The sequence below is a fragment of the Anolis sagrei genome, chromosome X (assembly GCF_037176765.1).
Source record: "Anolis sagrei isolate rAnoSag1 chromosome X, rAnoSag1.mat, whole genome shotgun sequence".
In the NCBI taxonomy this organism is placed as follows: Eukaryota; Metazoa; Chordata; class Lepidosauria; order Squamata; family Dactyloidae; genus Anolis; species Anolis sagrei.
Window position 1 is genome coordinate 97442742 of NC_090034.1, and position 17691 is coordinate 97460432.

Sequence of the window (17691 nt, forward strand, 5' to 3'; positions counted from 1 at the left end):
CCTGGAGTGTGGTGGAGGCTCCTTCTTTGGAAGCTTTTAAACAAAGGCTGGATGGCCATCTGTCATGGGTGCTTTGAATGCAATTTTCCTGCTTCTTGGCAGAATGGAGTTGGACTGGATTGCCCATGAAGTCTCTTCCAACTCTATGATTCTATGATTCCCAGCTCCCCCAACTGTTCTAATTTTGCAGGGATATTTTTCATTTATTCTGTCACTTTACTTTTCCAATTGATTTTAAAATGTCTGTTTCTCTTCCATTCTTTCTCTTTTACTGCTTGTTCTCAGCTTTCTTCCATCGCTGCAAAATGATTTCAAAGTTCAAAAGTACTTTGGATGTCAGGAAACTTCACAGAGAGCAGAGAAAAGCAAACTGCTAAAGTCTCTCCTATCAAGTTCATCTCCTTAATAATGTTTGTCATCTGGACCATACTCTGATGTTGCTTAATCATATGGGTCCTGGTTAAATGCTGATGGGTATAAGACCACGTTCTCTACACTCCCCTTTACAAAGAGCCTTTCCTTAGTTGCATTAGGCAATTGTTGCATTAAGATTAGCTTTGTTTGTAAGGTTCTATCTAACTCACAAAGGTCAGGGACAATTTTTTTTATAGTAAAGAGATGATCAGAATCCTTCCGTTGGCTTCATAAGGAGGGAGAAGAAGAAGCAGACATCTCATGAAGGAAGGAGTTATTGGATAGCCCTTGCACAAAGAGTTTCAGACCCGGGATTATGAACCCAGACATTAGCCTTGCAAACTTTCCAAATGTCAAGATAGATCTGTTGCTGAAAAGGTAACCCTCCGAAGATTCCCATGGTCACTATATTTCTCCTTGTGTTCCTCTGCATTGGTTGCATCCTTCTCTTGTCATGGAAGAGCAGAAGTGTCAAAGCTCTCCTGCCCCCTGGACCCTCCCCACTTCCCATCCTGGGGAATTTTCTACAACTGGACCAAGAGAATCTGTTGAAGTCCTTGACCAAGGTGAGTCTTGATTTTTCCATTTTTCTCTTCTCGGGTTAAGGGATGGTGGTGGACTAAAGCCAATTCTTCTCTGAGACTAAGGGGAAGAGGGCACATCCAAGGGGTTCAACCACTTATCTCACACCATAGCATTATTGGCACGAGCCTTCAAGTCATTTTCAATTTATGGTGACTCTATGGCAAACCTATCATTGACTTTTCTTCTCATCATTATTATAGTTGGCCTTCAGTATCTACAGGTTTTGCACCCATGCATTCAACCAGCCACATTTTGAAAATATTTGGGAAAATATTTCAGAAAGTAAACCTTGATTTTGCTTCATGCTGAATGCTATATCCTGCTATAATAGATTTTGCAGAACACCAACACTTGTTTGAGTTGTTTGCCATTTTATAGAAGGGGTGCAATATTATATGCTATTGCATATCATGGGATTTGAGCACCCCTGATATTTGGTATCCTGTTGGTTCTGCTGGACCTCTCAGCGGCCTTCAATACTGTTGACCATGATATTCTTCTGGGACACCTTGCTGGAATGGGCCTGGGAGGTACTGTTCTACAGTGGCTCCAGGCCTTTCTGGAAGGTTGCACCCAGAAGGTGTTACTGGGGGACTCTGGTTGAACCCCACAACCATTGTCTTGTGGGGTTCCTCAGGGTTCAATATTGTTTCCCATGTTGTTTAACATCTACATGAAGCCACTGGGGGAGATCATCTGGAGTTTTGGGGTGTGATGTCACCTGTACGCAGATAATGTCCAACTCTATTGCTCCATCCCACCTGCTACTAAGGAGGCTGTTCAAGTCCTGAACCAATGCTTGGCTGCTGTGATGATCTGGATGAGGGCAAACAAATTGAAACTGAATCCAGACAAGACAGAGGTACTCTTGGTCAGTTGTAAGGCTGAGCAGGGCATAGGGTTACTGCCTCTGTTGGATGGAGTTACACTCCCCCTGAAGATGCAGGTTTGCAGCTTGGGTGTGATCCTGGACTCATTACTGAGCACAGAACCCCAGTTTTCAGCAGTGGCCAGGGGAGCATTTGCACAGTTAAAACTTGTGCGCTAGCTGTACCCATATCTTGGGAAGTCCATAGTGCTCTCTGGATGTAGGTGAACTACAACTCCCAAACTCAAGGTCAATGCCCACCAAACTCTTCCTGTAACACATGAGGGGGGGGGGGGCAATGCCAGCTAACTTGTAGAGTTTATCAGCAGGTGTAGGTTTGAGACATCCTGTGATTATCCTGCATGTTTGTTCAATGCTATGTGACTAGTCCATGGTCATCTAATAACCTCTCTCAGGCTGGATCTACACTGCCATATCATGGAGTTTGAAGCTGCATTGTATGGTCAATGTAGATTCAAGTAATGAAGTTCAGTGCCGTTAAACTCCATTATATGGGTGTACATTCACCATACAGTCAGTCCAACACTCCAACATTTCTAAGATGAAATCTGGCAGAAGTATCATAACTTTTGGGGCAAGTAGCTTCTTCTAGAGTTTGAAGTATCCTATAGGAGACCTCTGTCTTTCTCTTGGCAGGTTAGTGAGGTTTATGGGCCAGTGTTCACTGTATACCTGGGACTTCAGCGGATTGTGGTTTTGTGCGGCTATGAAGCTGTGAAGGAGGGCTTGGTGGATCATGCAGAAGCATTTGGTGGACGTGGGCAAATCCCACTCTTATCCAGCTTGCTCAAAGAACATGGTGAGAACATACTATAGCCCCCACCCCCGCAAATGTCCCAATTTGGAAGGAAGGGTCCTAATTAATCCTCTGCCATCCCACTTTCTATCTTCTTTAAAAATGTCCCACTTTCTTTCTCTTCTCTGTACTTTCCTCCTTTGTCTTTAGCTTGTTTTCATTGGTGTAAACCAGGGGTTCTCAAACCTTTTCAGCTGCAGATTCCTTTTTGAGATAAAGTTTCTCGTAGAGCCCCAATAAAAGTTTATAGGAGTTAAAAAACCTGGATGTTCTGCTGTGCATTTCAGCTTTCACAGTTCTTAACAGCTGGTAAGTTGGCTGGGATTTCTGGGGGTTGAAGTCTAAAACACCTGGAGGCCCAAAGGTTGGGAATCATTGCTATAGTGTGATGGTCAGTCGCAAGGCTGAACAGGGCATAGGGTTACAGCCTGTGTTGGATGGGGTTACACTCTCCCTGAAGACGCAGGTTCGCAGCTTGGGTGTGATTCTGGATTCATCACTGAGCCTGGAACTCCAGGTCTCGGCAGTGACCAGGGGAGCATTTGCACAGTTAAAACTTGTGCACCAGCTGCGCCCATACCTTGGGAAGTCTGACTTGGCCATGCTCTGGTTACATCCCGTATAGACTACTGCAACGCTCTCTACATGGGGTTGCCTTTGAAGACTGTTTGGAAGCTTCAACTGGTCCAATGGATGGCAGCCAGATTATGAATGGGAGCGGCGCTCAGGGAGCATATGACTCCACTACTGCGCCAGCTCCACTGGCTACCAATTTGCTACTGGGCACAATTCAAAGTGCTGGCTTTAGCCTATAAAGCCCTAAATGGTTCTGGCCCAACTTACCTGTCAGAACGCATCTCCCCTTATGAACCATCTAGGATGTTAAGATCGTCTGGGGAGGCCCTGCTCTCGACTCCGTCTGCGTCACAAATATGTTTGGCGGGGACAAGAGATAGGGCCTTCTCAGTGGTGGCCCCTTAGCTATGGAACGCCCTTCCCAGGGACATTAGATCAGCCCCCTCCCTTTTGACTTTCGGGAAAAAAAGTCAAAACCTGGCTATTCGAGCAGGCGTTTGAAAAGGTAGTATAATTAGACATAGGATTATGGAACAATTGGACTATGAGTTTGGGTTATGTTTTTATCTAGGAGATGAAGTGATTGTTCTTACTACTGCTATGGTTTTAATTGAGGTGTTAATGCTCTTTAATGTTTTAATGTTTTTATGATGTTGTTGGCATTGAATTCTTGCCTTGTAAACCACCTCGAGTCACCTACGGGCAGAGAGGGGCAGTATAAAAATGTAGCAAATAAATAAACATGCCCAGCTCCTTAAGCCGCTCCTCATAGGGCTTGTTCTCCAGACCCTTGATCATTTTAGTTGCCCTCCTCTCGACACATTCTAGCTTGTCAATATCTCTCTTCAACTGTGGTGCCCAGAATTGGGCACAATATTCCAGGTGTGGTCTAACCAAGGCGGAATAGAGGGGTAACATGACTTCCCTAGATCTAGACACTATGCTCCTATTGATTCTATATTCTTTTTTCCAGGGATTGTGTTTTCCAATGGGGAACGATGGAGACAACTCCGTCGATTTACTCTCACCACTTTGAGGAACTTTGGCATGGGGAAAAGATCCCTAGAGGAGAAAATCAAGGAGGAAGCCCTGTGCCTAGTGGAGGAACTCAACAAAACTGAAGGTAGACCTTCATATTCTTTCTGCCTCGTGGCTTCATAGAATCCTGCCCGTGGCATCCAACTTACACTGGTCACCATAATTCAGGTAATGCTAAGTCTTAAGCAAGGCAAGCTAGCATAGCAGTTATTTAGCTTCCAGGCTGGGCAAAGGCTACCATCAGGTATCTCCCTAGACATTACTCTGAATGCAGTTTATAACATTTAACTGCCATGGCTCAATGCTAAGGACTCATGGGAGTTGTAGTTTTGCAAGACACGGGAATACCATGATTTTGTAATGGCATCATTTGGAAGCATTTTCAGCAAGAAGTAAATGAACAAAAGATAGTGAACATGAGAATAGTCTCAGGAATCTTTGGTGGAAACTGTAATTTCAAACTGATATAAAGCTGATGTAAATATTAAATAACTATAGTGCAGATATACATTATGTCTCCAATGATTTCTCCCCCTTGAATCTCTTTCCATTCCAGGAGATCTTTTTGACCCAATGTTGCTTCTCAGCCGGGCTGTTGCCAATATTGTCTGCTCCATCTTGTTTGGGAAACGCTTTGAGTACAGCGATGGGCAGTTTCTCAGGCTGAAAACCTTAATGACAGAACGACAACTAACTAGCAACTCCCCCAAAACCATGGCAAAGGTAACAAGAACAAACTTCCATTTTTTCTGCACTGTTTGACCCTGGTCTCAGAAATATGTGAGTATTGTTGACTATAGGTGCTCCTATTTATTTATTTATCATTTACTACATTTATATATCGCCCCTCTCAGCCCAGGGGTGACTCGGAGCGGTTAACAATTGGCAACAATTTGATGCCACAACAATTACAACAAATTAAACAATCATAAAATACTATTAAAACACTAGCAAACAATATAAAAATATAAAAACCGTACAAAGACTTAAAAACATTATCATGAGCATCTCCATATCAAGTCATTATTCAGTTGCATCATCAAGTGGTTCCATATCGTATAACTATGTCGTATTTGGGAAGGCCTGCTCGAAAGCCAGGTTTTCACCTTTCTTTGAAAAGTCAGGAAGGAGGGGGTCGATCTTATCTCTCTAGGCAGGGCGTTCCACAGTTGAGGGGCCACCGCTGGGAAAGCCCTGTCTCTCGTCCCCGCCAAATGCATCTGTGAGGAAGGTGGGACCGAGAGCAGGGCCTCCTCAGAAGATCTTAGCATCCTAGATGGTTCATAAGGAGAGATACATTCGGATAGGTAAGTTGGACTGAAACCGTTTTGGATACAGGCAACTCCATAACTTGTATTTAGTGCACTAGAACAGCCATGGATTGAGTGGAATGTTAACTGCCTGTGAGCATGTGCAAAGTACCCTGTTGTAGAGGTCAAGGGGCCACAGCTTTCCAATAGACTTGAGTGAGGAAACCTTTGGGTGATACGGTATAAAGCAAGTCTAATGTCTTCTTATGACCCCCACCCAATCTCGCTCCCTTCTGCAAAACCCAGTTGTACAACCTCTTCCCAGAAATTATGGCTAAGATCCCCGGTATGCAGTGGAAGATGGCAAAGAGTGGCTTCAAGATTTTGGACTTCATTAAGGAGAAGATCGAGACTGAGCTGGCCTCCTTTGATGCTTCTGATCCTCAGAATTACATCGAGTGTTTCTTAGTGAAGATGGAGCAGGTAATGACTCAAACTATCAAACATAGGCGTCTGGCATGCATGCTTGTGAAACCCTTCTTCATTCAAAGGTGTTTGCTCAAGAGAAGAAGTAGATCATCTCATACATGAGCTGGAGTTTTTAGGTTGGGACAAACCCAAACTTTGAGAGTCTACCGAACAAGCCAGTACCTGCCTCATACCAGTACTGCCATCTGTTGAGGAGTTACGAAGGTGGAGGCATTACTTTTCATTCAACCCTCATAATTAAGTAAAAACCCACATTGCCAGTAATGAATGCATTAAACCCTGAAATGTGAGGAATTTGAAGAAGCATGAGCAGAACAAAGAAGGAAACATAGAATCATAGAGTTGGAAGAGATCTCGTGAGCCATCCAGTCCAACCCTCTGCCAAGAAACAGGACAATCGTGTTCAAAGCACCCCCAACAGATAGCCATTCAGCCTCTGTTTAAAAGCCTCCATAGAAGGAGCCTCCGCACATCGCATGATGTGTTCTGTATACAAATTGAATAGATTGGGTGAGAGTATACAACCCTTCCCAATCTTGAACTAGAGTGTTGTTTCATGAATATATGTACTATTTATATGTCTTTGCTACCAGTATTAAAAAACTCTAAAATTACAACAGCAAAACAACAGAGAGGAAACAATCTGGGACTTCTAATCACCTCTCAACAAAAGATTGCTCCAGGCACTAACAAACCACACCAAACAACAGCCAGGCCATCAAATGCTAATCAAGGTGGTCAGTTGAAACATTCACACCTAGCTCCAGCAGACAAGAGTCCTTTGTCCCACCCTGGTCATTCCACATATATAAAAACCCTTTTTCTAGTTCCAACAGACCTCACTACCTCTGAGGATGGTTGCCATAGATGCAGGTGAAATATCAGGAGAGAATGCCTCTAGAACATGGCCATATAGCCCGAAAAAACCTACAACAACCCAGTGACTCCGACCATGAAAGCCTTTGACAATACATTATCTGACTTGTGTGATAAAATCCTTAACCTGGGCTAGGAGGAGCACCAGAAATGACTGGGCTGTGGTGCAGCTAGGTGATAGCCAGCTGCATTAAATAGCTACATGAATTTGAAGCCAGCCCAGGTTGGAGAGAGCTCCCAACCATTAATAGTCTAGCTCGCTGTCGACCTTTGCAGCCCGAAAGACAGTTGTATCTGGCAAGTAGGAAATTTAGGTACTGCTTTATAAAGGGAGGCTAATTTAACTAATTTATGATGCCATAGAACCTTCCAGCAGCATACAGAAGAATGAGGAAGTACTCTATCAAAGGACTTGGTGTCACAAATGGACGGTGAAGCAGCAGCTCCATCTGTGGTTGGAATCGAGCATGCCCTCATGAAAACTGGAATGTTAAATTGCCTCTGTGTCTGTCTATATATGTTGTATGTCTAATTGGCATTGGATGTTTGCCATGTATATGTGCATTGTAATCTGCCCTGAGTCCCCTGCGGGGGGAGAGGGGAGGAATATAAATACTGCAAATAAGTAAGTAAATAAATAAATGAACACGAAGCCTGACAGTTCCCCTTTCACCTTGATTCCTGGTAGGAAAAGCACAACCCTAATTCAGAATTTTCCATCAAGAATTTGTCTGCTTCCGTAATGAATTTACTTATAGCTGGGATTGACACAACCGCTACCACCCTGAGATATGGTTTTCTTTTCCTGCTGAAGTACCCCCACGTTCAAGGTAAGGATCTCTGCCAGCTCTGTTTAAGGGACTTTGGAAGTCAAGATTAGACTGATGAGGGATTTTGATATTCTGAGTGCACTGTTTATCATTGAATGAAAGAGTAGAGGATGAAGAGGATGTTTGTTCATTAACTGGCCAGGTTTCCAAAAACAGCCATACGAGACAGCCGAAATCCACGACATGCAGGAAGATAATCATGAAGCAGATATTTAAAAGTTTTCGTTAGTCTATATATCAAATAAAACTATAGCCATTTGTTTCTCTAAATTTAACATATTGTACACATTCATAGAATCATAGAGTTGGAAGAGACCTCGTGGGACATCCAGTCCAACCCCTTTCTGCCAAGAAGCAGGAAAATCGCATTCAAAGCACCCCTGACAGATGGCCATCCTGTCTCTGTTTAAAAGCCTCCAAAGAAGGAGCCTCCACCACACTCCAGGGCAGAGAGTTCCACTGCTGAACAGCTCTCACACCCAGGAAGCTCTTCCTCATGTTCAGATGGAATCTCTTTTCCTGTAGTTTGAAGCCATTGTTACATGTCCTAGTCTCCAGGGCAGTAGAAAACAAGCTTACTCCCGCCTCCCTGTGGCTTCCCCTCACATATTTATACATGGCTCACATCATGTCTCTTCTCAGCCTTCTCTTCTGCAGGCAAAATATACGCAGCTCTTTAAGCCGCTTCTCATTGAGCTTGATCTCCAGACCCTTGATCATTTTAGTTACCCTTCTCTGGACACATTACAGCTTGTCAACATCTCCCTTCAATTGCAGCTCCCAGACCTGGACACAGTGTAATTCCAGGTGTGGTCCGACCAAGGCAGAATAGAGGGCTAGCATGACTTCCCTGGATCTAGACCAAGGGTCCTCAAACTAAGGCCCAGCGGCTGGATGCGGCCCTCCAAGGTCATCTACCTGGCCCTTGCTCAAGGTCAACCTAAGTCTGAAACTACTTGAAAGCACACAACAACAATCCTATCTCATCAGCCAAAAGCTCAACGGCCAGGGTTTCCCAGTTCTTGGTGTCTATGTCATAGTTTTTGAGGTTGGCTTTAAGCCCATCTTTAAATCTCGTTTCCTGCCCACCAACATTCCGTTTTCCATTCTTGAGTTCGGAGTAGAGTAACTGTTTTGGGAGATGCTGATCGGGCATATGGACAATGTGTCCAGTCCAGCAGAGTTGATGGCAGAGGAGCATCGCTTCAGTGCTGGTGGTCTTTGCTTCTTCCAGCATGCTGACATTTGTCCACCTGTCTTCCTGAGATTTACAGGATTTTATAAAGGCAGTGCTGAAGGAATCTGTAAAGAACCTCCGCCACTGGTAATGAAGCTGCCACCCAATTGTAGAGAGACACTACCAACTCGTGAGGAAGCGCCTAGGTTTAGGAGAGAGGAGCCACTGATTTGTAAAAGGCTCTGGTATTAAGGCTCTGTTGGTGTTGTGAGGTAATTTTGGTAGAGTGGGTGCACAGAACGTAAAATTAATGGAGATGAGGCAGTTTTAAAAACCAAAGAGAACAAGTTTATTTTTAAACAAAGCGTATGGTTGCAGTATGAAGATGTTGAGCTTGGCAAATACTTGATGGTTACATGTAACTTGGTTGCGATACAATTCAGACTTTCGATGTTACAACTTATGAACTCTTGCTGTGGTGAAGCGCTTTATTAACCAGTGTTCCCTGCAATGAATAGTCTTTCTGTTTGATCTATACTTGATCAAATCACAGATCTCCAGTCTTCCTCCGACTAGCGATCCTAGCAAGCCTCTGTTAGTTCTTTCTAACTAAAGCAACTAACAAGGTTTCCCCTTCAGCTTCCTAGCTGAAGAAATCTCTACTATTCACGAACACTAAAACCTGACTCTTCACCTATTCACTCCTCAGAGTCTAAAAACTGACTCTGCTGCTCTCTCAGAGTCTTTCTTCCCTGACTCTGCTGCTCTCTCAGAGTCTCCTCCTCTGACTGACTCTAACTGTCACTTTTTTAAACCTACACTCTCTAAGCTCCTCCCACCTCCTCTTCTGCCTCGTTTCCATGGTAACACATTTCTCACAGCTAGGCCGCTCCAGCCTTAGGGCAACCAATTCAAACATAAATACAGTTATAAGCATATTATTATAAACACTTCTGTACAGAATCGTTCCAGGAGTTGCGTATGATGTCTGTAGACAGTCCACGTTTCTCAGGCGCATAGCAGGGTTGGGAGGACAATAGCTTTATAAACAAGCATCTTGGTCTCCTTACAGATGTCCTACTTTGATTCTGAATCAAAATGTCAAGAAAGCATTGAAAATATGGTCACCTGATTTTGGCATCCTAATCACTTTTCTCATTTTCTCCAGAAAAAGTCCATAAGGAAATCGATCATGTGGTGGGGCAAGGGCGAGTGCCAACTCTCAAGGACAGGAGTCAAATGCCATATACTGAGGCTGTGTTGAATGAGATTCAGAGGATGGCTGATGTGGTACCCATGAATCTGCCACACCTTGTAACTCAAGACACCCATTTCAGAGGATATGTGATCCCTAAGGTAAGATTCCCAGAATGATCCCGACCAGGAATGGTGGCTAAAGGATCCAGCCCTTTTCACCTTCCTTTCTGTATGTACGTTCAAATTGCATAATCTGGCCTTCCACAGCCTGATGGTTTTCTCAATGTCCCCTTCCACTACTACTTTTCCCTGCTACCATTGTACTCTTTGTTTTCTTTCCCCTCCCTTTTGAAAATGTTCCTATATTTATGATATGGATAAGTGGATGCTAGAAACAATATCATACAAAAGCTGACTGGCACAACTTGGGGATCACAACCAGACTCAATGAAGACATCTGCGCTTGTGCTTTGCTCCTCTGCTGCTGAGTACGCATGCCCAGTGTGGAATACCATGTTAAAACAGTGGATATGGCTCTTAATGAGACAGGCTACATTATCATAGGATGTCTACGTCCAACACCGCTGGAGAAATTATACTATTTAGTTGGTATTGAAATTATACTATTTAGTTGGATGTCAGGTGGTGACCTGACATCCGTTGGGAAGTAGCAGCCAATAATGAAAGGACCACGATAATTACATCTCCGGCCCATCCCCTGTTCAGATATCAGCCAGCACGCCAACACCTTAAATCAATAAATAGTTTTCTAAAATTGACAGAGATACTCGCAGGAACACCTCAGCAAGCGAGAGTCCAAAAGTGGCAGGCTCAAACCCAGAACCTCAACCAATGGCTGATACCAAATGAGAGACTCCCCCCTGGGCACACAGAAGACTGGGTGACTTGGAAGGTGCCGAACAGACTGTGCTCTGGCACCACGAGATGTAGAGCCAACCTTAAGAAATGGGGCCACAAAGTGGAGTCCACAACATGTGAGTGCAGAGAAGAGCAAACCACAGACCACCTATTACAATGCAGTCTGAGCCACATGCACAATGGAGGACCTTTTTACAGCGACACCAGAGGCACTCCAAGTGTCCAGCTTCTGGTCAAAGGACATTTAGTATAATGCCAAGCTTTTAAACTTTGTGTGTGTTTTAAATACATTACAATTGTATCCCTGCTTTGCTTCTGATACAATAAATAAATATATGAATGTTTTTAAACTGCTGAAATACTTTGGAAGAATTGTGGAGGAAGTAGCACTGGAACTGATAGCAGGTAACAAAACAGCATAACTAAACCAAGTAAATTAAATAGTTTTGGATCTGAGATATATAGCTTTACAGAGCTCTGGGTATGTACATCAAGCTTTTTGGATTTGGAGCTGTGATGGTGAAAAATATGAGGGTTGAATGAAAAGTAATGCCTTCACCTTTCTAACTCCTCAACAAATGGCAGTACTGGTATGCTGCAGGTACTGGCTTGTTCAGTAGACTCTCTTCTACATTTCCATTTTGGCAGGAAGCCTTAGCATTGAATGGTTGTGTTGTTAAAGTGTGAAGTATGGAACCCTGCACAGACGGTTGGTCAGTGTGACTTAAGCAATGTGCAGTCACTGAATTCTCGACAGCAGACGGCATCACCCCAAAGGAGATTAATCAGAGAATGCGAGCTGTTTATGGTGATTGTGTTGATGTGAGTACTGTGTGTCATTGGGTGAGTCTGTTTAAAGATGTTGATGTGGGAACATCTGACTTGCGTGACAAAGAGTTGGACGTCCTGTGACAGCAACCACCAAGTTTCACAAGCAAAAGGTTGACAGATTGATTCAGGATGATTGTTGTGTCCCTCAGAGAGAAATTTCAAGCATAATCAGCATTTCACAAGAATGTGTGGGTCACATTATTGCTTTGCTTGGCTATCAAAAGATCTGTGCACAATGGGTTGCGGAAACAGAGTGTCGACTTCTTCTGTGATGGCTTCAGAAAGCTTGTTCATCGTTGTCAGAAATATATCTAATTGTCTGGTGATTATGTGGAAAAGCGAATAGTGGTAGTAAAAGGATTATTTCTGCGTTTGATTTATTAAAATATTCCCATCCACACCCAAGTAACGAAGGTGGAGGCATTACTTTTCATTCAACCCTCGCACATTGCTTGCAAACCGATTAATCTTGACATTATTAATATATGATTTTATGTCTCAATCGTGCCTGACAGCTAACTCACACAGTGTCTTCTGGCAAGAATTGATAAATCTTAATGTGATGAATCTCCACTTCCATAAAAGCTTGGAAGCATGGCCTCACAGCTGTTCTGGTTTTCTTCATCTCCAACTGTTGATCACTTGACCTCACAACCTCTGAGGATGCCTGCCATAGATGCAGGCAAAATGTCAGGAGATAATGCTTCTAGAACATGGCCATACAACCCGAAAAACCTAGAACAACCCACTGTTGGTCACTTCTTTTCTCCCTTCCCTCTTACTTCTTTTCTTCCAGGGAACCTACATCTATCCGATGCTCAACTCTGTGCATTATGACAAGCAGCACCATGCCAACCCAGAAGAGTTTGATCCTGGGAGATTCCTCGACAGCAACGGTTGCCTTAAGAAAGTGGAGGCTTTTATGCCTTTCTCAGTAGGTGTGTATTGGAGCAACAGTGGCAATTGATGTGGGTGTGAATGGCATGGCATGGTGGAGTATGTTGTTTCAGGGTAGGGTGGGAGACGGCTTGACTTGCCAACATCTTTGTTGTTGCACTCTAATTGGAAGTCTGATTGGCATCAAAGTTGATTTCTTTTTTTGTGTGTGCCAAGTCAAGACATAGTTCTTAATTAATGCCTTTGGGGTTTAATTAACTTCAGGCATGATTGATGATACATTGTGAGCTACATTGTGTAATGGAGAGGCCAAGGTATCTTAGGATGCATGGATTCGATCCATCATGGATTCAAAGCAAAGGTGACCTCAATTTCTGGCTACCAGGTACAGTGTTCCCCTCACTGCTTCACGGTTTGCTTTTCGCGGATTTGCTGTTTTGCTCGTTTTTGCCTACCAGAATGGTTGCCATTGTCCAGAGCGGCATTCTAATCCTGTTCCCTGCCAATGATGGAGTGTGGAAAGGGATTTCACCCTTCCCCTCGAGAGAGAGGCAGCCAATCAAGAGAGATCTTTCCTCGCTTCTGCCTCACCCTCGGAACTCGATATACATATATAGTGTCCCTACTTTGCGGATTTTCTCTTTTTGCGGGTGGTCCTGGAATGTAACACCCACAATAAGTGTGGGAACATATAATAATAATAATAATAATAATAATAATAATAATAACAACAGTCTTTATTTATAACCCGCTACCATCTCCCGAGGGACTCGGTGCGGCTTACATGAGGCCAAGCCCACAATACATCAATTATAAAAGCAATAACAGTAATTAATACAGACAATAAAATAAAACTCATAACAAAAAATAAACAATAAACAAAAGCAATAACACAACATCATTTAAAACCTATGGCAGGGCCAAATGTAATAATTAAAATTTAAGAATAATGCTGAGCATGAACAGATGAAATATGAACTAGGATAGAGTTTTCAGAGAGGGATGGGGCGTGCAGACATTCCTAGATCAATAGTAAAGTGTATTTTGAGGACATATTGCTGAGAGTTTCCTTATTCTGGGAAGGCACACTGGAACAACCACGTTTTCAGGCTCCTCCTAAAGACTGCCAGGGTTGGGGCATGTCTAATGTCCTTGGGGAGTGAGTTCCAGAGTCGAGGGGCCACCACCGAGAAAGCCCTCTCCCTCGTCCCCACCAATTGCGCCTGCGATGGAGGTGGGAGCGTGAGGAGGGCCTCTCTAGATGATCGAAGGGATCGTGTGGGTTCGTACACAGAGATGCGGTCACGTAGGTAGGAGGGTCCCAAACGGTTCAGGGCTTTGTAGGTAAGAACCTGCATTTTGAATTGGAACCGGAAAATGAACGGCAGCCAGTGGAGCTCCTTAAACAGGAGGGTTGACCGCTCCCTGTAAGGAGCACCAGTTAACAACCTGGCCGCTGTCCATTGAACTAATTGAAATTTCCGGGCCGTTTTCAAGGGCAGCTCCACGTAGAGTGCATTACAGTAATCCAATCTGGAGGTGACTAAGACATGGACCACCCTGGCCAGATCCGCCTTCACGAGGAACACTGTGTGTATTTTGGTGAGTTATAGTTGAAAATGGAGCCCCCGGTGGCGCAGTGGGTTAAAGCACTGAGCTGCTGAGCTTGTTGATCGAAAGGTCACAGGTTCGATTCCGGGGAGCGGCGTGAGCTTCCGCTGTCAGCCCTAGCTTCTGCCAACCTAGCAGTTCGAAAACATGTAAATGTGAGTAGATTAATAGGTACCGCTCTGGTGGGAAGGTAACGGCGCTCCATGCAGTCATGCCAGCCACATGACCTTGGAGGTGTCTACGGACAACGCTGGCTCTTCGGCTTAGAAATGGAGATGAGCACCACACCCCAGAGTCAGACATGACTGGACTTAATGTCAGGGGACTACCTTTACCTTGTATAGTTGAAAATATGGTATTTCCATGCACCACTTGGTGTGCTTCGAGATAAAACCCACCAGACCAGCTTCATACGGTTGCATCTTCCTGACGTTTTCTGATCTTGAGGAGACCAGTTTGATCAAACATCTATCAGTCTTCTTTTTAATATATTTCTGCCTGACAGCTTTTACTTTGTTTTGGCAGGGAAACGTATCTGCATTGGTGAGGGGCTGGCCCGCATGATGCTCTTCCTCTTCTTCACCACCATTCTCCAGAAGTTCACCCTCACCTCACCTGTACCACCTGAGAAGATCAGCATTGCTCCTGCTGTCCACGGCGTCACCAGCATGGCACAACATTATCAGCTTTCTGTAGTCCCACGCCAGTCGTGATCTTCCTGTTCTTGTGACTATCAGAAGAATCACATTTGTTTCCCAAGATCGCTAGATTTACCCTAGTTTTAACTAGCATGGGTTCTGTCTTGCCCTTTAATACTTTCATATCTTTGATGGATTCGTGATTTTATCCAAAGTGCCATAATCTGAGCGCCCCCCCCCCCCAAAAAGTTCAACACTTTGGTTAGAATCAATGATTCATAGAGTTAGAAGCAAACGGTCTTTCAGTCTGATACTATTCAACACAATCGGTTAAACCCTTATGTTGGCAGGACTGCTGACTGACAGGTCATCGGTTTGAAACTGGGGAGAGCAGGTTGAGCTCCCTCTGTCAGCTCCAGCTCCTCATGCGGGAACATGAGAGAAGCCTCCCACAGAGATGGTAAAACATCAAAACATCTGGGCATCCCCTGGGCAATGTCCTTGCAGATGGCCAATTCTCTCACACCAGAAGCAACTTACAGTTTCTCAAGTCACTTCTGACACATACACACAAATTTCGTATTTAAAATGTGCACGGCTAGTCCTGTAAACTTCTGGCAGGGATATTCCACTTCTTATTTGTTGGATTTAAGAATGCAAAACATTTTGGGGATAAGAAATCAGAATGTTGGGGATCACACAAGTCACATTTTCCCACCATCTTTTCTGTACAATGGGCTTAATGTAGCCTACGTGGAAGGTAATTCCTTACTCAGAGAGGTTTGAATATAGTCCCTGTCCTCTCTAATTACTATGGACTTTGGCACTCATTGACTGAGGAGAATGTGTCGATGGGGTTTATAGTCCAACTCACCAAGAGTCTTTGGTTTAAGATTACTATGGGAAAAAAACTCAACTGGACAGGCCCTGTCCTTTGTTAATCATTTCACCAATTCAAGTCCAGCAAACATTTCACCAATTCAAGTCCAGCAAACAGTCACGTCTGAAAAATGCTTAGTTTTCTCTTCACATTTTGTGTGACTTTTCTGTTGTGTTAATTCGATTTTACAAATTGCGAATGTTTAACCATGTGAGCAAAAGCCTCACGGTTTTGTAAGACTTTGCAGTATCATAGAATCCTAGAGTTGGAAGAGACCTCGTGGGCCATCCAGTCCAACCCTTCTGCAAAGACGCAGATATTATGCGGCATCAAAAAAAGCCAATGGGATTTTGCCCTGCATCAATAGGAGCATAGTGTCTAGATCCAGGGAAGTCATGCTACTTCTCTATTCTGCTTTGATTAGACCACACCTGGAATATTGTGTCCAATTCTGGGCACCGCAATTGAAGAGATATTGACAAGCTGAAATGTGTGCAGAGGAGGGCGCCTAAAATGATCAAGGGTCTGGAGAACAAGCCCTATGAGGAGCGGCTTAAAGAGCTGGGCATGTTTAGCCTGAAGAAGAAAAGGCTGAGAGGAGACATGACAGTCATGTATAAATATGTGAGAGGAAGTCATAGGGAGGAGGGAGCAAGCTTGTTTTCTGCTGCCCTGGAGACTAGTGTCAGAGTTTTATATTGTAGAGGTCATTTCTTTAGTGAAAAATGGGTAAGTGATTGTAAGAATCATGTCCAATCATTGTATGGCCAGTAACAATCAAGCCACCTGTGGGAGTTTAAGTACTACTAATAGAGACTAAATACATTGTGTTACTTGGGGCTGGAAAGAGGTTTGGAGTTGCCGGAGGTGTATTATTGCTACAACATATGAAGAGCAAGATTGTGGCGTCTTATCTGGAGATGAGGACTGTGTTTACAAGCCATTGTGTGGAAGCAGCTGGATATTCCAAGGACTCTGCTTTATTTGTAAACACCTTCATATACATATTTCTTTGCTAAAAGACAGTTTGTTTCTGTTGGCTTTTTCCTCCTTGGACGAAGGGTGCAACTTCCACAGAAGGGATTGAATGTTTGGAACTTCAGTTTGATAGCTATGACAACTAGGACGCAGAACAATGGCTTCAAACTACAACAAAGGAGATTCCATCTGAACATGAGGAAGAACTTCCTAACTGTGAGAGTTGTTCAGCAGTGGAACTCTCTGCCTCAGAGTGTGGTGGAGGCTCCTTCTTTGGAAGCTTTTAAACAGAGGCTGGATGGCCATCTGTTGGGGGTGTTTTGAATGTAATTTTCCTGCTTCTTGGCAGGGGGTTGGACTGGATGGCCCATGAGGTCTTTTCCAACTCTATGATTCTATGATGCAGGAAAATTGCATTCAAACTGACAGATGGCCATCCAGCCTCTGTATAAAGCCTCCAAAGAAGGAGCCTCCACCACACTCCGGGGCAGAGAGTTCCACTGCTGAACAGCACTCATAGTTAGGAAGTTCTTCCTCATGTAGTAGGGTCTCCAATAAGGATCTTTATCAGGTAATGAGGCAAGTATACCATTTTCTCCAAGTGACTTGGCAGGGACAACCTCTGTCATCCCACTTTTTCAGTCACTTTCAAAATGTCTCAGTTTCATTCCTCTCACTTTCTCCCTTCATCCTCATGCTTCAGTTGCTGCAAGAAGAGTTAAAGTCCAATAGGAGTTTGTGCTCAGTCAGCTCTACAGATGGGAGAGAGGTGTGAGGATCAAAACCTGTGCTTCCCAGGAGGATCATGGCAGAGAGACACCTGAAGCTCCTCTCTGATGTTGCTTGGCCATATATGTGGC

At 44.0% G+C, this 17691-nt stretch overlaps 2 protein-coding genes across 2 annotated transcripts in view; both read left to right on the forward strand.

Moving 5' to 3' along the window:
• The window catches only part of LOC137094912 (rho-related GTP-binding protein RhoU-like), a 277821-nt gene that overhangs the window by 171912 nt on the left and 88218 nt on the right, over positions 1-17691 (forward strand). The window lies entirely within an intron of this gene.
• Positions 813-15048, forward strand: LOC137094866 (cytochrome P450 2B4-like). Its single transcript, XM_067460784.1, has 9 exons — positions 813-980; positions 2525-2687; positions 4234-4383; positions 4855-5015; positions 5855-6031; positions 7602-7743; positions 10089-10276; positions 12624-12765; positions 14861-15048. Exons 1-9 carry the CDS (start codon positions 813-815, stop codon positions 15046-15048), a joined length of 1479 nt encoding a protein of 492 aa, XP_067316885.1.

Bases quoted from the DNA above. Each gene is read 5' to 3' on its own strand.
- LOC137094866 (XM_067460784.1), top strand. From the start codon at position 813: ATGGTCACTATATTTCTCCTTGTGTTCCTCTGCATTGGTTGCATCCTT. The intron at 7,744-10,088 runs GTAAGGATCTCT...CATTTTCTCCAG, and splicing joins GAAGTACCCCCACGTTCAAG to AAAAAGTCCATAAGGAAATC. The intron at 12,766-14,860 runs GTGTGTATTGGA...TTGTTTTGGCAG, and splicing joins TTTTATGCCTTTCTCAGTAG to GGAAACGTATCTGCATTGGT.